The following is a 22,724-nucleotide window of genomic DNA, read 5'->3' on the forward strand; positions in this document are numbered from 1 at the left end:
TGGGCTTGGGGATCCATTGTCAGATTCAGGTCACTCTTATGATCAGCTAAGTTGAGTAACCTTGGCAAAGGGGTGACCATGTGGGCTCTTGAATTCAGACCTGGTCAAAATATGGCTCAGTCACTTTCAAACTGTGAACCTTGGGCAGGTTATGTAGCCTCAGTTGACTCATCTGTAAAATGGGATAAGTAAATGATTGGAAAGGAAAAGGCAAGTGAAGTACGGTGTGCAGTATCTGGCTCATAAGAACCAATTTTTAAATGTTGGCTATTCAGGAAGGGGCTGCATCTCAGGCCATGACCTCCCGGGAAACACTTATTCTTGGGTCCCTGAAGGCCCCAGATGTTCAGAGGGGCGTTTTCTTTCCTGAGGGTGAGACAGGGTGCTCCAGGTAAAGCCATTCTGTTCCTGATGCCTCCATGCACAATGTTCCTTTCACCCCAAAATCTTAGCGTCTCCGAGGTTTTTGTGTGGATCCTTAACACACTGCTGAGGGACTGATGCAGGTAAAAATGATCATTCCAGGTGGAGAGTTGAACGTTGGAGGAGCACAGGCCTCTGTTCCCGTACCACACGTGGAGGATGAGGCTGGGAGACTGCGCTCAGGCCTGCAGGCCAGGGGGTGGGCAGAGAAGGAGATGGAGAGGGGGTACAGGTGGAGGGGTGAGACCCTCACAGCCTTCCCTCCCCACGTCTCAACTTTCTTCGAACTAGATAAGCACCACATCCTTACTGTTGTACCTTCCACCCTGCACTTAGATTCCATACCTGAGCCTCTAAACCACTAAGGCACTAAGTACTCCCCCTTTACATGGTCATCCGCAAAGTGAAATTAACACAGATACTTAGATAACCTCTCCCCTCGATTTTGGATAGAAGCTGCCAGCTCTTTGGGGAAGGGGCTTTGTTGGCTGGCAGGTGTGACTGGCTGCCACAGCCTCTGCTTCACTGCTAAATGCAAATCAAGGCTGGGTATATTTTGGTGTTACCGTATTTTAATCCTCAAGATCTTTAATGCAGGGGAAACGATCTGCCAAGCATCCATTAAAGAACGTTTCTTGGGTTCAGTCTGCCGTGGCTGCAGGATTGATTCGTGGGCGTCACCTGTTCTCTCTACCATGAGTCACAGAAGTTACTTAAAATACATTGCCTGACAGATCGACTGGGGCCGCATGAGCCACACAGGCTAGCAGCCAGTATTTGTTAGTAAGAAAATGTCACTGCACACCCCCGAGATCAGAATGTGACCTTGCTTCCACACCTAGAGGGGCAAGTGCTTCCTTTCCACCCTGGTGCTCCCACGGGGGGCGGCCACCCACCTTCCCTTTGGAGATGTCCCAAGTCAGGTTAGTTCCTGAGATGATGCAAGTCCCATTCCATGTCAAGCAGGGGGTAGATATCTTCGCTTTGAAGTACACTGTACACATTTCCTCTCCTCTGTAACTTGGTGATGCAGAGAAACGTGGCTCCTTCCAGGTGTGAAACAGACCCTTCCAAGTCCATACCCAAGCCTGTGGACTGGAAAGGAGCCGGTCCTCCTGTTTTTCCATCCTCTTTGGCTTCAGCATTCTAATTTTCAGAGAGATCAGAGGGAAGTGGGACATCTTCCCCACTGTGCTTCCACTACTGGTTTCTGACAGCATGGAAAGCATCATGTAATGGAAACACTAATGGCTAATAATGCAATTGTGTGCTGTAGCCAGGTTCTTACTTCCAGAAGCTTCAACTCAAATACATGGTCTTGAAGTGAAGTGAAAGTCGCTCAGTCACGTCTGACTCTTGGCAACCCCATGCACTATACAGTTCATGGAATTCTCCAGGCCCGAATACTGGAGTGAGTAGCTTCCCCCTCTTCATGGAATCTTCCCAACCCAGGGATCAAACCCAGGTCTCCCACGTTGCAGGTGGATTCTTTACCAGCTGAACTACCAGGGAAGCCCATACGTGATCTTAACTATCTTATTTCTGAACTCACATGATATGTATTAACTTCGTTTTCCATCAACACTTCTGGAGAAGGCAATGGCAACCCACTCCAGTACTCTTGCCTGGAAGATCCCATGGGCAGAGGAGTCTGGTAGGCTGCCGTCTATGAGGTCGCACAGAGTCGGACACGACTGAAGTGACTTAGCAGCAGCAGCAGCCATCAACCCTTCAAATGCAGAGAAGCCCCACTGCACTTTCGAGACCCCAGTCCCATGAGGATGTGTTACAGATCAAGAGAGTAAAATGATCATTCAAGCCCAGACATTGTCCTTTTGGGCATCATAATTGATAAAATGAGGAAATACTTGCCTCTGATGTGTACCTGGCTCCTAACCCAAATGATATAAATTTAAAAATAAATAAATTCACTGTGCTTTAGAATTCTTTATACTGTCTTTTCAATAGATCAAGTAAGAAAACTTAGAAGGGAGCGGGAATTTTCTGGCCTGGTTCTACACTGTACAAAAGGGTGGTTTCCCAGCATCTTTTCTAAAAATTATGCTGTTTATTTATTTTTGGCTGTGCTGGGTCGTCACTGCTGCAAGGGCTTTCTCTTAGCTGTGGTGTGCAGGCTTCTCACTGCAGTGGTTTCTGTGGACCTATTTATTCTTTTTCAGAATTTTCTTTTCCCTTGTAGGTTGTTACAAAATATTGACCTTAGTCCCCTGTGCTACACAGTGGGTCCTTGTTGGTTATCTATTTTATATATTTTAATGTATCTGTTACTCCAAAAATCCTAATTTATCCCTCCCTCCCTTTCCCCTTTGGTTACCCTAAATCTGTTTTTCATGTCTGTGGATCTGGGTCTGCCTAGTAAGTGTTGCATTTTTAGATTCCACATATAAGCATTACCATGTGATACTTCACTCCTAGGTGTATATCTAGAGAAAACTATAATCTAAAAAGGCGCGTGCTCCCCTATGTTCACTGCAACACTATTTGCAACAGCCAGGACGTGGACGCAACCTAAGTGTCAACTGGCAGATGAATGGATAAGAAAGGTATGATGTGTATAGACAATGGGTTGTATTTTCGAGCTTACAAAATGTGTGTGTGTGAATGCTTACTCAGATTATTGGATCATTGTGTAAATCCATGGTTAGGGTTAAAGCAGACACTGCAGGTGTCCCCTCCCATGACCCCTCATCCTCACCTTTTGAGTTCCCACTGGCCTGACTTCCCCGTGCCAGGGCCTGCATTCCTCTATCTGTGGGCTCTTCTTGGCCAGGGAATCAACATTCTGGTTGCAGCCCTCAAGCAGTGACTGGTGGAAGTAGGTGGATAAATACCCCAGCTCACTCTCCCCTTGGAGAAGATAGGGAAGAGGCATGTTCTCCAGGGTCCCTCAGAGCACCCCAGCAGATCACGCCCCACCAGGATAGCACCCGCCCCCAGGATAGTGCCCCACCAGGATTTCGCCCCACCAGGATTTCGCCCCAGTCACCTGCTGCTGTGTCTTTATCATTTCATTACCTGCCTCACTTTCCCCAATAGTGTTTCGTAGAATCACTTCCCAAATAAAGTATATGCACTCACATCTTGCCCTGGGCTCTGATTCTGGGTGAATCCAAGAAAACACAGCTGATGACTTGAAATTACCCTAAATGCCCTTCTTTTATAGGTAAACTCATATAGTCCCTAGTGCTGGAGTGACGATGTCTGGCAGTGACCACAGGCCCCACACCTGTTCCCAGGAGCACAAGCTCGCACAGTCCTTCCTTAAGGTGGCTCCGTCTCCCCGAGAATTCTGATGTATGCGAGAACACTCTGAACTACCAAGGTTTGAAGGCCTAGCAGGCCGCATTTACATCCACCATGAGAGCTCCTGCTAAATGTTCTAAACGACTGGGAAGGTGCTTCTGCATCCTGGGCACTTCGGACCCTTAGAGCGTCCCTGATGGTTGTTTGGTTCAGCCAGTGTGGAGCCATCAGGAGACTGCTGTGTGCCTGCATGGTCCCAGCATGGCCTCGTCATATATCTCCAAGAGCAGCTTCTTCACTTGTCATTTGTTTTCCTTACATGAAACTAGAACTCAGAGTGGGTTTCCTTAGGAAAAATGTAAAATTTAAAATATGAATTCACTTTCTGTTCCTGTTTGCAAAGAGTAGTAAGAGGACATTCATAGTATTTTGCAGTTTATTATTGTCTTTTTATGTGGCCTGACTCTGACTGTCCATTCTCAGTAGAAAATTTCCAGAAAGCAGGAGCCATTTGTATTTGGGCGACTTCTCCCAGGATTGAAGCATTTTGAACGGGTACTTGAATAATGAACAGACAGTGGTGTCCACCTGTCCCTCACCTGCTGTGGCCCCCAGCATCACTGAATGCCCTCAGACCATGTGAGGGACACCCTAGAACCCCAGCCTTCCTCCAAATCTCATGGCTGTCTTGCTTGAGATAAGAATTGGCTGTGGGATCTGTGTCAGCTCAAAAGCTTGGAACAAGACTCATGTTATGATTTTCAAATCCCTTTTCCATGAAATTTGTGTGAAATAACAACATTTCTCTGAAATGATAGCAGTTTTATGTTTATGTCATGTAACTTATGGTGTTCTGCCTGCTTAAACGGGTTTTTAAAAAGGCAAAGTGTTCATGAGTTGAGGGTATTCATTCTTTTTAAAATGTGTCCACGATGTCAAATCCCATTCTCCATCAAGGAAAAAATATTAAATTGTATTATACATGTCATCTATCCACATGTATGATGTACATGTATCACCATATATATCAATAGATATATATAGATTTGCAATACAAATCCATACACAGAAAATATATAGTCCTATCATAAACAATTAATTTTAACTCCCTAGCAGGAGTCAGAATTCCAAATGATCATTCAGCATTTGAATACAGGAGGAGATGTTTTCCTCTGTTTTAGAAGAGTGGGTTTTTTTTTTTTTTTTCGCCTCATATCACTCTGAAATTAAATGCAATTATAAGAAGGAAACTGAAGCTGCATATTCAATAGAAGAAGTGCAAAATGCACTCCAGAAATAGAAGAGAAATATCAAGATGCAATTCCAGCTGGGAGGGATTCCTAGAGCGAAAGGGGAAGAACAGAGCCTCTGGCTTTAATTTACAGAGGAGTCTGCCAGTGACGACCTCTTACAGTTCTCGCTGTCTGTATTATTGATTAATGAGGTCAAGGGCAGCGTCACTCACTGCTGACTTTCTCTGGGGACCTGTGTTCACTCTGCAGAGTGCTCCAGAAGATGCTGTCTGCCGGCAGATGCCAAAGAGCCTCCCATGTTGACGCAAGGGTGCTGACAGATCCCTCTGTGCCCATGGGTGCATTCGGGGCCTAAGTCAGATGGTTGCTGGCCTCCATCTAGAGATAAAAGCCCCCCCACCGAGAAGCAGAGAGAGTGGCTTGGATCCAAACATCAGTGTATCCATGTCTGTGGAAAAGCTAACACTTCCATCACCAAACAATGAGCTGTGTTGGTGTTAAAAAAAAAAAAAAAGAAGGAAAACAAAAACTACCTAAATGGAATAGTTTCCGAGTTTTCTCCTTCCCTCCTGGGATATGTCCAGAGCACGTCCATATCCCTGTCTGCAGTCTCTGTGGTCACTCCTTCTGCCTTGATTTCTTGCTTGGGCTCTCTTTAAAGCAGTGTATTTTTATATTGAGCTGTGAGTGTGTGAAAGTGTTTTAGTCGCTCGTTCGTGTCCAACTCTTTGCACCCCTATGGACTGTAAGCCCACCAGGCTCCTCTGTCCATGGAATTCTCCAGGCAAGAATACTGGAGTGGGTAGCCATTTCTTCCTCTAGGGGATATTCCTGACCATGGATTTAAGCCAGGTATCCCGCACTATGGGCAGATTCTTTACCATCTGAGCCACCTGGGAAGCTGTGATCACTGCTTTTTGGTCTCTCACCAAATGCCCCTGCCAAATGGCTTGAAGTCTTGGAGAAAAGAAGACCTCCATGGGGGATGTCACAGATGGGTGTCTGCTCTCACCCTGCCTCTGTTTACTCACAGTAGCATAGGGTGTGGGGTCAGGACCATGAGATCCAAGCTTTCAGGTTCAGATCCCAGCCCTCATCCCACTGCTAGTTGTACCGTTGTGTTCAAGACTTCAACTTGGCCATGCCCACACTGCCAGCCAGTGAGGGTGGCAGTGCCCACCTTACTGGTTGCTGTAGGACTGAATTAAATAAACCTTCTGGGTCCTCTTGTTTGCAGGAAGTGTCAGATAAGTCTTTTTATTGTGGTGAGGAGTGGTCACAGAAGAGGAAAGTAGGGGACACCAGGTCATGGTCACAGCTTTCAGTATAGATGCTGCAGAATCAAGGATGCTTTAATACCCTCGAGAGTGTGGAGAATTATTCTCTGGTTCGACTCCTTTCTTGTCCTCCAGTTCATTGCTTCTATAGAAAAAAAAACTGGTCTTGCCAAAATAGACTCACAGACATAGAAAACAAACTTGCAGTTACCAAAAGGGAAAGGGGGTAGGGAGGGATAAATTAGGAATTTGAGATTAACATATACACACTGTTTGTATGAAACAGGTAACAAGGACCTACTGTGTAGCACAGGGAACTATATTCAATATCTTGTAATAACCTGTAATGAAAAAGAATCTGAAAAGAATATATATATATATATATATATATATATAAAAAACTGAGTCACTTTACTGTATACCTGAAACATTATAAATCAACTAAATTTCGTTTTTTTAATTTAATAAAAAAATTTTTTAATTGGTTTTGGTAATTGTAGGCTTTGAATCTAGAGCTGAAACATGGAGATGGTCTATACATTAAAAACTATTCTATTTATAAAGAGATACAGTAGATCAGTATCCAGGCAAGTCTGACATTTAGACCTAATGGGATGTGTATTTCTTAGAGCAGTAAATCTAAATGGATAACTTGCATTACACTTTCTCATTTTTATTTTAGTTTTTATTTTCATTAAAGTTATACACACAGAGCTTAAAGAGGCAACCAGTTCCAGGCGGCTTATTATGAAAGACAGCCACCCTCCTGTCCCACCAGGGCCGCCTGCCACCCTTCAGAGGCAACTGCTTTCCACTAGTTTAGTTGTTCCTGATACTCACTCCATGTCTCCAGATCAGATGCTTCTAGAACAGTGACTTGACCTTTCAGTTTCAAGTGTTCTCCAAGGCTTTCCAGTGTGGAGGAGGAGGTCTTTTTCAGCCCTCAGTTCAGTTCAGTTCAGTCGCTCAGTCATGTCCGACTCTTTGCGACCCCATGAATCACAGCACGCCAGGCCTCCCTGTCCATCACCAACTTCCGGAGTTCACTCAAACTCATGTCCATCGAGTCGGTGATGCCATCCAGCCATCTCATCCTCTGTCGTCCCCTTCTCCTCCTGCCCCCAATCCCTCCCAGCATCAGAGTCTTTTCCAATGAGTCAACTCTTCGCATGAGGTGGCCAAAGTATTGGAGTTTCAGCTTTAGCATCATTCCTTCCAAAGAACACCCAGGACTGATTTCCTTTAGGATGGACTGGTTGGATCTCCTTGCAGTCCAAGGGACTCTCAAGAGTCTTCTCCAACACCACAGTTCAAAAGCATTAATTCTTCAGCACTCAGCCCTGCTCACCCTAAATACCCAGCCCTCCATCCTCACCAAACACTTACACCATTAATTTACTTAGACAGCAGTCTACACTGCGTTTATTATGTCTGAGTTTATAGCTCAGCCAATACCAGCAATGATTCGTCTTCCTTTCCTGTACAACTCTGTGTTTTCCCTGTGGTGTATGGTTGTCTCTGTTGCTGTTGTTCACTTGCTTAGGCTGCAGTGCTCTGTCCCCAGCGCTCTCCAGTCTCCTTCCTGTGGGTCCAGAACCGTAAGATATCCCATTGATTTTGTCCTCCTGGCGCCATTTCTGCTGTGTCTTCTGACCAGCTGCAAAATTTCTTTTAGAATCTCCTCTTACCATCTCTCTAGAATCTTCTTTCACCATCATTCTGGAGATCTTTTCTTATTACAATAGATTTTTGTTGTTTGATGTAAGGATTTATTTTGCCAACATTCTATGTAACAAGTGTTTTACTCCCTGATTTTAGTGGAGCAATCTTCTAGTAGCTTTTTGGAAAAGGATACGTAGGAAGTAAATATTTTGAGATAATTGACTTTTATTTTTATTCTCCTCTCACACTTAATGAGCAATTTGGTCAGGTGTAGAATTCCAGGTTGAAATCATTTTCCTTTCTAATTTCAAAGTTACTCCTCCGTTGTCTTCTAGCTTTCAGCTCACTGGCTGAGAAATAAAATATTATTCTTTGTATATGATCCTGTTTTTCTCTCTCCAGTGACTTCTAGGACTCTTTTATGGTTCCAGTATTCAGAATATTCACAATGATATGCCTTGGTGTGCATCTTTTTGTCTGTTGTGTCAGAAAAATGGAAGTCCTTAACTTCTGAGCACTTTCCTTTAATTATTTATTCAATCATGTCCTCTCCTCTGTTTCTGAAACTTCTCTTCTGTAAACTGCCAGGTCTCCTGCCTCAGATAAGGTGGGGGATGTATAGTCACTGGTCTATTTGAAGTGAGGGAAGAAATCTGCAGTTAAATTAAAAAAATTTTTTTTTATTTTATATGGAAGGATAGTTGATTAACACTGTTGTAATAGTATCAGGTGGGATTAAAGTCTTCAGCCGTCTTGCCGCCATCCTGTTTCAGGCCACCTTTACCAGCACTTCTAGAGCTTGGTCCACTGCCAGCTGAAAGACTTTGATTGTTCAGTTGTTCTGCGTTCCAGCTCAAAATTTTGTTGCTCTGATCAATTCTTCTAGTCTCTTTCTCTCCCAGGTTTATCTCTTGTTTAAAAAAAAAACAAAATCCCTTTGCTGTAACCCTGTTATAGTAGAACAAGAAGCAGCAGCGGTGCTGGGATGTTCAGTCCACCTGTCTTTAACTAGAAATCCAAGTGATTTTAAAGAAAATTCAGAGTTAATACTTGCCACGTGTTTTAAGTCCATTTGCTTAATTATAATACATTTTGAAATATTCACCACCTGTTATGACCTGATGGAACGTGAACAATCTAGTCCAATTTGTCCTCTTCCTTAGATGGTGAGTGGCGGCCACAGGCTCAAAGAGTAAACAGTCCAGGGAGAGATGATAAAAGGCTGGAGAGGACACTCTGTTCTAAAGAGATTCTCGTGGTGCAAGTCCTTTTCTTGACAAGCCCTTCATCTGAAACTTGGATCTGCAAATACCAAACCAAGCAAGGCAGAATTAGCACAGAAAATACTCAGTGTCCCTGCAGTGGTGGAAGAGTGTGTTAACAGAAAGAGGCTGGCCTCGCGATTCATTCTTAGCTCTATTTAAGCCGTATCTTTCATGTTATTTGAATCCAGAATACCCTCTCTGGTTTGGCTTTGCCCTGATCTTTTCTTTACAGTTGGACCCAGTCATCCAGGAGGGAAGAGACACCAAAGGTGGCGTCCCTGGAATCCCTTTTCCAGCTGTCTTTGGTCCCTGTTCTTATCGTAGCTCAGAGTGGCACTTGCTGTGTCCTTTTCCGCTTATGAGGCAAGGGCAAAGGCAGCTAGATGAGTCCTGTGGCCATGGGGTGGCTGACGCTTTCCTAGGGAGGTGGGAGAGAGTGAGAATGACAGCCCAGGGGGCACCTCCGATCTGGGACTCTCCCAGGCTCCTTTTGCAGAGAGTCTGCAAAAATGGACCTACTTTGCAAAACAGAGGGAAAATACCAGGTTTCCCTCCATGAAAGACTCTGAAGGACTTACCCAGGGGAGAGGACTCTCCTCCAGAACAGGGTCCCCCGCCCACAATACCCTGCCCGTCCCCTCCCCTCCTGCGGCGCCAGGGGTCTCCTTCGCCTGCAGGAAGTCCACACACAAGAGGCCAAGGCTGCTTAGTCTCCAGCAAAGTGTCCTCTGGTCTCAGCAGAGCCACCACCTCTAAGACAGCATTTTCTCCACATCAATAGGCAAATCAATCTTTTAAAAATTCTGGTTAAGCCAGAGGTCAAGTGCCAACAAGGCCAGGCATATCACAGAGATGAGAGAAGAGGCTGGGGGCCTTCAGAAGGGTATGCCCAGCTCTGGGCAGAGTGCTGGCAGGAACAGCAAGTCAGTAGGCTCCTCCCCTCTCCTTGGCATCAGGGATACCGAGGCTGGCAGATTCCTGGGAGACTTCGACCTGGTTTTGCAGAACCTTCCTCAGATAGTCCATCTAACCCAGCTTTGCCTCTCCTTTGGGGGCCAGATCGGAGTAACAGCTGGGCAGCCCTCCCCCTTCCCCTGCTCCCTCCCTGTCTTCTCTCCTGGGCATCTCCCTGTAATGAAGTCCTGGCAGGTTCAAACCCATCTTGGCACCTGATTTTCAGGAGACCAGACTACTGTGCCCGAAGACCTTGAGTGAATTCCTTCGACTGGCAGATGGACTGGGCCTCGGGCAGAGAGAGAAGCACTGAGCTGTGTCTGGGTCGTCACCGGCTGCAACGCCAGAGCCGGGCTGTGTCCCTCGCACAGTCCGTGTTCTGTTTCTCACCTGCCGCCCCTTCCCCCCAGGTCGTGGCTCTCTCCTCCTGGTGCCTGCTGAGGGACTCCATTTACTACACGCTGTCCGTGGTTGCGCTCATCGTGGTAAGTGTGTGCCGGGCACCTCGCCTCTTCTCTCCTGATCACCCTTCTCAGCTCGGGGCAACTTGGGACTCCTCCAGGTGGAACAGGTGCATAGAGGCAGGTGCTCTGGTCACCCAGAACCCAGCCCGATGGTTCCGGTGCTCAGAACAGGAGGTGGCTCTGCTCACCTGGCTCCATGAGCGTCCCTGCTGCTTTCCTGGGATTCTCATGATCCTTTGCTCTCACCTTCCTCATGGGCTCCGCTGTAACTCACTGCAGTGTCCCCGGGTATAGACCTTCCTTCCTCATCCTGCCTGTCCCACACTCCCTGTGGCCATTACCACCTTCATGGGGACACCCCACACTGTGTCCCTAGTGGTGGGTGTCTCTACTGGACACCTTCATGTCCCAGGTCCAAGTGTCTCTACACGTAGAATGATTTCCCCAAGGCTGGACCTCCTCCTGTATTCCAGCCCCCCACTCCCATCCTAGCCATCTAGCCTGGGAAGGATATTAAACAGATCTTCCCCCAGTTCCCACCATATGCATTGCTTCATTGTCCTATGGATTTTCACTTTGTAAAGATCTCTGCAGTGTGCCCCCTGTAGCCCATCTTACTTGAGGCTCTTTTTTATCTCTGGCCCTAACTGACAGAGCTCATTGCAGAGTAACGTAACAAGTAGCATCACTGCCAGCCACCCCCTACCTACCACTTCCATCAGTCCTCGGAGCTATGCAAATGCTGTCTCTACAAAGGACACCTGCAAATGCCAGTCCTTTGTTTAAATGAGCAGTGGCTCCAGGTCTCCTGTGGGGACAAACCCAGGCTGAGCCATCCAGGAATAGAAGGGCGGCAAAGCAGAAAGAACGCTGACGAGGGTGGGAGCTCTGACTCCTGGTCCTTCTCTCACTCGCTCTCATGACCTTAGAGGAATCAGTCTCTTCAGGTCTTAGTTTTCACACCTACTGGACAGGAATAGATCCGCTCGAGGATTTACTTACCCGTTTACGAAGCATTTACCTGCATAGTATTTCATTGTAAATCTCTATGCAAATAAGGGCTTCCCTGGTGGCTCAGATGGTAAAAAAGCTGCCTGCAATGCAGGAGACCAGGGTTCAATCCTTGGGTTGGGAAGATCCCCTGGACAAGGGAATGGCAACCCATCCAGTGTTCTTGCCTGGAGAATTCCATGGACCGAGGAGACTGGTGGGCTACAGTCCGTGGGGTCACAGAGTTGGACACGACTAGTGACCAACACATACACACATGCAAATAAGTCAAAAGTGACATTTAATACAAGGCTTTGCCCAAGGAATCAGGTGGGTACTTCAGTCAATAGCAAACCTACAGCAAAGATCTTGGGTTTACAGCCACAGCCCCCACACTCCAAGGGTGACAGAGGCTCAGGAGAGTGGAGAGCAGCCCCAAGGAGGAGCAGGGCTCAGACGCCCACACGGATGAACACTCACTCCGCTGTATAATTCCCAGTCAGCAGACTTGAGGACACCCATGAGCTCTGTGTTCTTGTACCTGTGGAAAAGGCTCAATCACCCCAGATCTAGAGGCCTCCGTTCACCCAGCCCAGACTGCTGAAACATGCTTTGCAGGAGCTCTGTCCTGCAATGTCCCACCTGGTATAGATCACATGCGCTCAGCTCTTCTGCTGTCAAGGTATTTTAGGATGATTTGTGAAAGTCATATTTTTCAAGAGATGTATTGGGGGGGTGGTAATGAAAGTAGTTCTCTACTTTGTTGAATTCTAGAGAGATGCCCACCCACCCCCACTACAGACAAGGAAATGAGACAGAACAGCGAAGTCCAAGACCCACCCCCACCCCAGGAGCAAGGGCTCCGTGATGTCCGCGCCTGTCAGTAGACTCGCGGATATCAGCTTCACTCCATTTTCACATAGACGCCTCCTAGAACTGTGTGTGAAATAATCTGTCTTCTGTTAAGTGTATCTGGACGTGTTTGAGACAGAACAAATATATCGTTGCTAATGACTTGTGAAGAAGTGAGGCAATTTTGCTTCCTTGGGCTGCGGGTGATGCTCACGCGAGCACGGTCTTTGAGCAAAGCAGTCACCTACTGTGGATGAATCAGAGCTGAGCCAGCTGGGCATGGGGCGCCGGCGGCTCTGTGTTCCCTCCAATGGCAAAAGTCAACAGCAAGTGACTCTGTGCTGTGACCTAGAGACTGGACTGGGTATTTACTGAGCCAACATCAAGCCTAGATTACTATGATCTTAAGAAAAATTACCTTTCTCCACTGTTAGGAAGTATGGAAAAGAGAACATCTGAATAATGGGGGTTTGGTCCTGGTTCTTTTGACTTTAATGGTGTCCCTCCAAATTCAGCAGCACTGACATGCCCTGCGTGCCTCCCAGAAATATGCAACCCAGAGGTTTTTAATCCGGAAGGGCCTGGGGTTGGACCCAGGAAACTTCAGTTCAACCAGGATCTTCCGTCATGATTCTGATGCCAGCAGGCCCCGCAGCACTTGCAGAAACTCAGTCTCAAAGACAGTCGGGTACTATTTCCTCAGACGCTCACCTGCTGCGGGGCAAGTGTGATCTCCAAGAGACTTGGAGAGCCGCAAAAGGGAGGCGGCGTGGCAGCTTGGTGGTCTGGATTTCTGACAGCTGTTTGTTGTTGGAGACCTTTTCACATGAGACTTTCAAACAGCATGAGGAGCAAAACAATCTAATACCTGAAGAGCAGTACTTAGCAAAGGAGGTTTCTCGGTGTCCCCAGACCCCTTCCATGCACCAGCCCCAGGCTTCTGCTCCACACGCTGTATCTTTCTGTCAAGGTTTCCTAGTCTCCTCCTTCTGTGTTTCCCCTAGTGTCATGGTAACATCGTCACTTTTGCAGGGGGGCGGGGGTGGTTCCTTGCATAACACAAAGCTTTTCCATTGGACCCTGCAATGGGCACTGAAAAGTCCTGTACTTAGAAGCTCTCTTCCTACCCAGAAAGAATTACCAACCAGCCAAATAATTAAGCTCTTTGGGTTTGTTCTTTTTACTCTCTCCCCTTTTTACGGTTCTGAAATGTTCAGAAGATGGGCCTCCGAGGTGCCACAACGAAGAGCTCATTCACCTGGAGGGCCAAGTCCCAATGAAGAGGGACCAGATGCTGCTTCTAAATACACTTGCTCAGGCAGAGCAGCCCTGAGGACGATCCGTAAGGGCTGGGGATCTGAAGCACTGGGAAAGTCAACTTCTCTGACAGACTTGGGGCCCTTGGGCCTGGGAGAGCTGATAGGGTGCTCCTACCTGGACTGCTTGACAGCTGGCCTGGAGGCTGATGCAGAGGCCGGGCCCAAAAGCACAAACGCAGCAGGGATGTTCTGAAGCCAGCAGAGCTTCATACAGTTAGCTTAGAGGCAAGGGGCTCCGTTCGGTGTCTGGGAGGCACCTACCCTTTGCTCTCTGCTGTTTTCTAGTTTGTTTCTATGTTGCTGATGTTCAAGCCCGCCTCCTCTGAAGCATATAGTGTGAGCCACTCAGTGCCCTTCTCCTGCCTCGTCAGGTGCCCACTTTAGTCCTGGGGACACTCTACAGGGACGCATCGGCCCTGGAGAAGCCAGAAGTGGCCCAGGAGGCTCGCCCCATGACTTGGGTCTCTCTCTGCAAGAGAGATGTCACCGTTTAGGTCCTGAGAGAGTCCCAGCTGCCGTCCCATGCCTGATGACACGCCCATCTGAAGGATAGTCCACAGGCCCTCACAGGCCCTCTGGCTGCCTCTCTCTCACACCAAGGACCCACCCCCAACTGACTGTGAGAGTTCTGGCCTCCTTGTCTGCTTTCTCCAAATTCCAGCAGGCCAGATAGTTTCCTTTATTGAAATGTTACTGTAATTTACATAATCATGTAATTTACATAAATGCAAATGATTCATTTCATCATCAATCTAACAGCTGCCCTAAAAGGAATGCTTTATTTTTACCCTTCATCTCTGCTTCAAGATCAGGGATTTTGAGCATCAGGAGAAGGGAAGCTTGGCTAGGGTGGAGGTAGCCAGGGACCCCATGAGACAGGCTCCAGACAACTTATCGGGGTTCCCAAATCCAGCCTGGGGGGTGCTTCCCTCCTGGAGAAGGGCCAAATGGGCCTTGGCAGTTGGGGGGCCCCAGGGGCAATCTAAGTGCTGGCACAGCAGAAAGAGCTTATCTGAGGTAACGCTCCCCCCCACTCAATGCAGCCCCCAACTCTGAAGGCGATTCCATGGGGACAAAGAGAGACAGGTGAGCTGACCCAACCACCAAAGACAGCCTGGAGGGCACTGTCCCATATGGTAGCCACCAGGCAGGTGAGCCTTTGGGGTCTTTTTTTTTCATTTTTATTTTATACTGGGGTGTAGTTGATTCACAACGTTGTGTCAGTTTCAGGTGGACAGAAAGTGATTCAGTTATACATAGACATGTATCTATTCTTTTTCAAATGCTTTTCCCATTGAGCCATTGAGCTTTGGAAAGCCAGCTAGCGAGACCATGGAACCGAACCTTATTTCATTAATTTCAGTGCATGCGGCCACATGTGACTAGTGCCTATCATCTGGATAGCGTGAATGTGGAGAGCAAACCCTTCCATGGGAAGTGTACCCACCTCCTCACCCTTTTAACAAGCACAGGCTCCATACTTCACAGGACTGAGTACAGCACTGGGCCTGACGATGAAGGTTCTCGAGCTGCTGTGATAGGAGTCCCATTTTACAGATGGTAACACTGAGGCTCTAGAAATCCAAGGATTTCCCCTAGTTGAGGTAGCTGCCCCCCCACTCAGGTCTCCCAGAGCAAGAAAAGAAGATGCACAACTATATAAGCCCAGCAAAGAATTCAGGTTTTTCATCCAACAAAACCGGCCTCATGCAGTCTGATTTTACTGCACCTAACATGCATCTACCTCTACAGAAGCGCCCGAAACACCTCTTTACCCGGAGACTGAACATCAGCCTCCCTCTCCTGGGAGTCTTTCATTAAGATGACTCATCTTCCATAATCCAGAAGCCATCTCTCCCCCTTCTGTGAGAGGAGGGACACTGGGCACCCACAGGGATGGCTGTCCTCTGGGCCCTGGCCTCCGTGACCTGTCCCCACCGGGCCCCTTCCTCTCACTCCAGCCTGGAGACCCTGAGGTCCTCATGCCCACGGTTCCATTTCAGGGCCTGGCAAAGCGGGAATGACTGTGGCGGCCAGAAGATTCTCACAGGGAAGGATGTGGAGAACGTCCCATTTCCTCAAACAAACCAAAGGGCCCCCTGTTGCCCTAATCCCTGCCCAGGCTCTGCTCCAGCCCTGCCTTTACACCCGCTGTCCTTGCCACCCTCCCTTCCCCCCGCACCGTCAGGTCAGCCCGCTGGAGATCCTCATGTGGGAACTCCTGTTTACCCTTCAAGTGGAAACCATATCCATGCCTCACGGCTGTTTTCCAGTGTTTCCCATCTGACTCCTCTTAGAGGGAATCGCCACGGCCTCAGCTAAGCCACCCACCCACACCCACGGCCCCAGAGCCTGGGAAGGCAGGCCTCCAAGACGGCACATCTCCTGAGGGCACCTGTAGCCGAGGAAGGAGAATCTGCAGGGAGCAGTTTCCCTTCCCAGCGGGGAGGATGTTCAAGGTTTCAGGCTCTTCAAAGAGAATGATGGTGTTGATTTTCTCCTTTTACTTTCACTGCTTAAAATTCTGATGGTGCCAGTGATTATGATTCTAGCTACAAGGTCTCAGCTTCAGCAAGGCAGCCACCCAGCCGTGGTTACCGCCTACAACCAGCCAACCCGAGGCCACCGAACAGTGCGGGGCCAGCCCAGCCTCTCTCTCTGGCTCACTGGCCTGTAACCCCTGGCAGTCCATTCCCTGGTGTCCCATCTCGAGTATCTGGGATGCTCTGTCATCCAGGGAGTCGCATGTCTGATGGAAGCCTGTCTCTGGGAAGAATTCTAGACCACATGCCAACACTGAAAAGCTGGTTTCCATGGTAGCCCATCTATTTCCCAGAGGCCTGGAGGAAAAGTGTTTTTTTCATATTCACTCCTGTGAATTCCCATTTAGCTGGTCCCTGGAACACCTGGAAAGCCTAAGGTGAAGCCTGAGGTCGATCTGGAGGAACCACGTGTGGGTCAAAGGGCAGGACCAGCTGTGCAGCAAATCTGGGGCGACATGTGTTACAGGGGATATCGCGGGCCTGGTTTCAGCCAACCAGCAGAGAACAGAAAGCTACTTCCCCAAGTAGTTGCTGTTCAGTTGCTAAGTCATGTCAGATTCTATGTGATCCCATGGACTGCAGCACAGCAGCCTGTCTTTCACTATCTCCTGGAGCTTGCTCAGATTCATGTCCATTGAGTCAGTGTTGCTGTCTAACCATCTCATCTCTACTCCCTTCTCCTTTGGCTTTCAATCTTCTCCAACATCAGGGTCTTTTCCAATGAGTTGGCTCTTCACATCAGGTGAACTAAGTATTGGAGCTTCAACTTCAGCCTCAGTCCTACCAATGAATATTCAGTTGATTTCCTTTAGAATTGACTGGTTTGATCTCCATGCAGTCCAAGGGACTCTCAAGAGTCTTCCTCAGCACCACAATTTGAAAGCTTCAGTTCTTCAGCGCTCAGCCTCCCTTACTGTCCAACTCTCACATCCCTACGTGATTACTAGCAAAACTATAGCTTTGACCATACGGACCTTTGTCAGCAAAGTGATGCCTCTGCTTTTCAATACGCTGTCTAGGTTGGTCACAGCTTTTCTTCCAAGGAGTAAGTCTTTAAATACCATGGCTGCAAGTCACCGTTGGCAGTGATTTTGGAGCCCAGGAAAATAAATTGTCACTGCTTCCTGAAGGCTCCGCTGCAACATCCAGGAAAAAAAGGCCAGGTCAGCTCGAGGTCAGCTCCATCCGCACCCTAGTAGGGCCAGTGATCGCATGTGAGTGTAAATACGGGACCCGCCCGTCAGCATCCCAGAGCCCCAGAAAGGAGCTGCCTCCCGAACGTGACCCTGCCCCGTGACCGAGGTGGGCTGGTCACAGGCGCCCGCAGGAGGCTGTCTGTCCAGAGGCGTTTGCTCTCTGCCCAGAAGATGTCCTGGAGCCCAGAAGGGGAATGGTCCTCCTTCATCACATCCTCCCCTCTAGGGCCGCGGGGCCAGGCGCGGGGCTGGACCGTGAGCGCCACCTAGTGGGAGCCGGCTGGAACTGGGGGCGCGTTTCTCATTTCAGGAGAGGAGTGAATGCAGGTTTTCTTCTTCCCTGGTCTCCCCGCCTGCGGGGGTGGGGGAAGTCGTTTTGTCTTCTTTTACTCACAGAGGACATGAAAATACAGAGGGATATGCAACACTTGTCTTAGAAGAATTAAATGAAATAAAATCTCTAAGGAATAAGAAATCCACTCCATCCAGCCATCAGCAGCACCCAGTGAGAAACACTGTCCTTGGCATCGGAAGTTTTGAGACAGCCTGGCTCCATGCTCCCTCCGGATGCCCTGGAGATGTGCTGCCTGGAAGGACCTTTTCGGGGAACAGGGCAGATGTCCTGTGTGGGCGACCATCAGTCAACTCGCCTCCTCCAGGCGCCGCCAGACTCCGCAGGCAGGTCTTCCTCTCCACAAACAAGCCTCTTTCCATTCAGATGCTCTCCAAGTCCTGATTGCTAGCTCCTTATAGCCATTGTATTGTTCTTTTTGGAGGCCCCTGGTGTTTCCACCCAGTCGTTTTGAGGAAGGGAGATCAAACCCAGACCGTGTTCTCAAGTGGGCCACAGGGTGGCTTAGTCCTTGGGGCTCTTAGGGTCAGGGAGCAGCACCATTGCCTCTGTTGTCTGGAAATTTCTGCTTCTCTCTCCCTCCACACCATTTGCCTCCAATGGTGGGGCGCCCCACTATTTCTCTGACATTGTGTTCCCTGTAAATTCTGCTCTCACTTTGGAATCCTTTGCACAGTTAAGCCCATTCTGGGTTTTTTCACTGCTATGATCATTAAGATAATAGCTAAAAACATACAGAGCCCTACCCCCATCTGTCATATGTCACGAAATAAGGCTTCCTTAGAGCTGCTTTCATATTGTGGAGTGTCAGCTGCCCTCCCCAGAGACACACATGAAATTGGTCATCTAATCAACTCTTCACCAGTATCTTGTGCTCTCTTAAGTAGCTACAAATTGATTGCTCTATCCTGTTGCCCAAGACTGATATTGAATTAACTTCAATTAATAGAAAACATTTTCCAACTTCAGTCATTGGTTCCGTTCCATGATTCCTTGGATTTTTTTTAAAGCTAATGATTACATAAAAGTGACTGGAATGGATTCTGTACCATCCAACCTGGGTCATAGGGCAGTTTCCTTGACTTCTTTTTTCCCATCCTGGTTTGACATCTTCATCCGAACGCCAGCCTGTTGGATGCAATAACCACAGATGACAGAAGGACAAAACCTGATGGAATCAATGTCTTTTTCGGTGTCTTGTTGGGAACAGTGAGTTACCAAGAAAGGTGGACACTTTCTCCTCATCCTTCTCTCTACGCCTTCGGGGTGACTGGAGGGAGGTCCTCTCGTGAGCCTTTGAGCTGCACCTGCTGGGCTTTGAGGTTGTCTGTGTCTCTCACAACTGGTGGTGGTTATCATCGCCAGCGACTGCGTGATGCCAGTTGTTAGCCAAGTTAACCATCTCAGTGCCATGATCACCCTCTATACTGGATGCTTCTGCCTCGGAGACTCCAGTGGGCCCCGGCCCGACGGAAAGTCACTCAGAGATGCTTGAGCCCAAATCAGTCATGTCCTGAGTGTAGGCAAAGAAAGAGCTTCCTGCTGGAATGAAATGGAGGGTACTCATTTGGTTTCAACACCATGCCATCTGGGCAAATAGGGTGCCATGGAAGGAACAGAAAATTAGAGCCAGGGCTGGGTTTTAGGACCAACTCTCCAGCTAAGTGAGCAATCTCAGTGAAACAATGCATGTTCTCCATAGCCCCATTCCCTGTGTAAATCAATGAGCCAAGATCATACCACTTTTCCCCCAAAATAAGAAGCGATTTTAGATGCTATTACTATATGGATCAGGGCTTAAATAAATTCAGTCCTGTTGTGTATTTCTTTTGCATCCTAACTGATGAAGGAGGTTTTCTGTGTGGCCTTGTGTGTTCTCCACTGCATGTGACCCTGATAAGCTCCCTTCACATACGGCAGGCCCGTGGCCCAGGGCGTGGGCAGCTAACAGCATCCAGCCAGGATCTTCACAGTCGTTACTGCATGAATTTTTATTCTCTCTCTACACATGGTGCAGAAAAGGCAATAGCACCCACTCCAGTACTCTTGGCTGGAAAATCCCATGGACAGAGGGGCCTGGTGGGATGCACTCCATGGGGTCACTAGGAGTCAGACACGACTGAGCAACTTCACTTTCACTTTTCACTTTCATGCATTGAGAAGGAAATGGCAACCCACTCCAGTGTTCTTGCCTGGAGAATCCCAGGGACGGGTGAGCCTGGTGGGCAGCCATCTATGGGGTCACACAGAGTCGGACATGACTGAAGCGATTTAGCAGCAGCACCTACACATGGTGTTGATTTTCCACTTCCAGTTGTGATGCAAAATTTTCTTTGAAAATAAGTTCTTTTGAGGAAATGAAAGAGTAGGTTGACTGATTGGAAAATACTGAGTCCCTAGACACCCACTGCTACTGCTACTGCTGCTAAGTGAAAAGTGAAAGTGAAGTCACTCAGTCGTGTCCGACTTGTAGCGACCCCATGGACTGCAGCCCACCAGGCTCCTCCGTCCATGGGATTTTCCAGGCAAGAGTACTGGAGTGGGGTGCCATTGCCTTCTCCGCTAGACACCCAAGTGCTTACATAGGAGCTTGAAGGTGCTGTACAAGGCACAGAGACATGCAAACAGCTTCCAGGTGGCCCACAAATGGCTACTGTTTGGACACCCCCACCAAGCTCTGCGTTGCCTTCCAGATCCAAAATTCTACAAATAACAAGCTTGGGCTTCCCTCTTACTCCACCCTCGGACAGAAAATGGGCTGATGCTCTGTTCTCCGAACCAGGCCCACCCCAGTCTGCCAGCAGACCTCCCTCCACTGACACTGACCAGAGACTCAACCAGCACAGAAGGGAGTGCCCACAGATGCTTCAGACTCCAAACCAGCCCCAGCCCTGGTTCCCACCAACCAGCCACGAGGGCAAATAAAGTGCAGTGATAAGGCATGTGTGTGCATGTATGTGTGTGTCTAATCTTCTCTTTTTTTATCTTCTTTTTCACAGTTCATTTATGATGAACAAGTTTCCTGGTAAGTACCTGTCTTCCCCTTCCAAGTTCCCCTTGCTGTGTTTCAGAGATAGTACCTTAAAAACCAGAATCAGAGTTTAGGAAAGAAAGGGAAATGTCAGGGCAGGTTGGAATGGCTAGCACTTCTTGGGAACCCTGTGTCCATCTCAACAAACAAACCAGCTTTAACGGAACAGAGGCCGTTTCCCTTGGGCTGGGCTAGTGCACTTCCTTTGGAGACAGATCTTTCATCCAGATTAGACGGTGTGATTTAACTGTCCTTTTCTGCAGTCAGCCATGGGCAAGGCCATGGACAAGATTTGATGAACTTTTCCAGTTGTTCAGACCACATTGCCATATTCTGAATACCATATATATCACAGGAGCCAGAGGTGGAGGCACTTCCATGACCTTTAACCTATTAAAGTTCTGCCTAACATTCAAGATAAACTTGGAGCTCTGAAAAACCAGTGATTTCCTGATAGATTAAAAATACTGCCCAAATTAAATATGTGGGAACATTTGCATTTGGGTCAATGTCCAAACCGCCTTTTTTGAGATGAGTTCTGAGCATGTCAGCTGTGTTTGTAATGGAAACAGAAATTGGGTGTGCTGTGCATTCTTGTTCCCTTTTTCAAATATTTGATCTGTGGAAGTAGAGTGATGTGAAAATACAGCTACTTTTTCTGAGATAACGTCTCAGAAATAGGCAGTTGTGATGCTGCAGGTAGGCGACTTGCATGGTGTTATTTAAAGCTAAGAATGAGGTAGCAAAAAAGTACAAATAATAGGTTCCTACTATATAGCACAGGGGGCTGATGTATTCAGTATCCTGTAATAAACCATATGGAAAAGAGTATGCAAATAATAATAATAGGTTATATCATTTTTAAGTAAAAATAAAGATGTACAAAGCCCAGCCGTCTTCATTTTCAGCAAAATGAGTGCTAGCCCTTTGCAGGAGCAACACCTATGCATCCTAGGTCGTCACTGTGATTTCAGAATTAAAGGTGTTGGGGGACATATCACATTGACCATAAATGTTACATGTTATTCAGGGTATTAAGGTATCCTGCCGCTCTCTCTCCTCTGCCCGAGAGGGCAAGGGGGAGACAGCTGGGAGAGCTTGCTCTAAGACAAATGGTCTGTATACTGACTGACCCGTAAGAAACAGGAAGGAAGTCTTCTTTGAATAACAGTGATCAATGGGCTGAAAGGGATCAAGATGCCTGGGAGAATCTCAGCTCAGAGGCCAGGGAGAACCTCCTCGTGGGATCCACCTGGACCTGGTTACCATATGCAATGGTGATATTGTCCCCACATGTCCTTGGAGATTGAGTGCAGCACAAGAAAACTTACAGAGGCATTGCTACTTGAACTCATGGCATGGTTAACACAACCAGCACTCTATCTCGGCACACAGCAGGTGCCTAAGCGTTGCTCAGTGTTGCTGCTCTCTGCTAACCATGCTGCCATAAGGACAACGAGTTATGATCACAGTTGACCTCAGAAATCTTTCTGCTGCGTTTGTGCAGAAAACCTGAAGCAAGAAGATTCACAGGTGGTTTCCCATCTGTTGGTCTTAGAAGGAGTCCCCTCTCATCTCCCTGGCCTTGCTCGTGAAAACTTGCATAGGAGGAAGTGAGAGCAGGTTCCTGGCAAGTCCGTGTCAGTCCTTAGCCTCCTTCTGGAGACTTTAGGTGGTTTGGACCCCCAACTTCTTTCAGCAGCATCACCAGCATCACCAGCACTGTGTCTATAATAGCCTCATACAGTATCTGCAGAATCATTCTTGACCCATGGTGGTGGCCCATGGCGAGGCCTTACTCACCGTAACTCAGAGCCCACCTCGTCGGCTGACTGCTTCTCTCCAACACTGCATTCTTCTAAAACAGCACTGCGACAGG

The 22,724-nt window shown here is 48.0% G+C and overlaps 1 protein-coding gene across 1 annotated transcript in view; it reads left to right on the forward strand.

Annotated features, from left to right (window-relative positions):
• Positions 1 to 22,724, forward strand: part of SLC24A3 (solute carrier family 24 member 3) — a 428,778-nt gene that overhangs the window by 372,966 nt on the left and 33,088 nt on the right. Inside the window, exons 7-8 of the mRNA XM_070381141.1 lie at positions 10,509 to 10,583; positions 20,814 to 20,839. Of these exons, the coding sequence (XP_070237242.1) occupies positions 10,509 to 10,583; positions 20,814 to 20,839 (101 nt within the window). The remainder of the gene's footprint in view (positions 1 to 10,508; positions 10,584 to 20,813; positions 20,840 to 22,724) is intronic.

This window comes from Bos mutus, chromosome 13, assembly GCF_027580195.1.
Source record: "Bos mutus isolate GX-2022 chromosome 13, NWIPB_WYAK_1.1, whole genome shotgun sequence".
Taxonomy (NCBI): Eukaryota; Metazoa; Chordata; class Mammalia; order Artiodactyla; family Bovidae; genus Bos; species Bos mutus.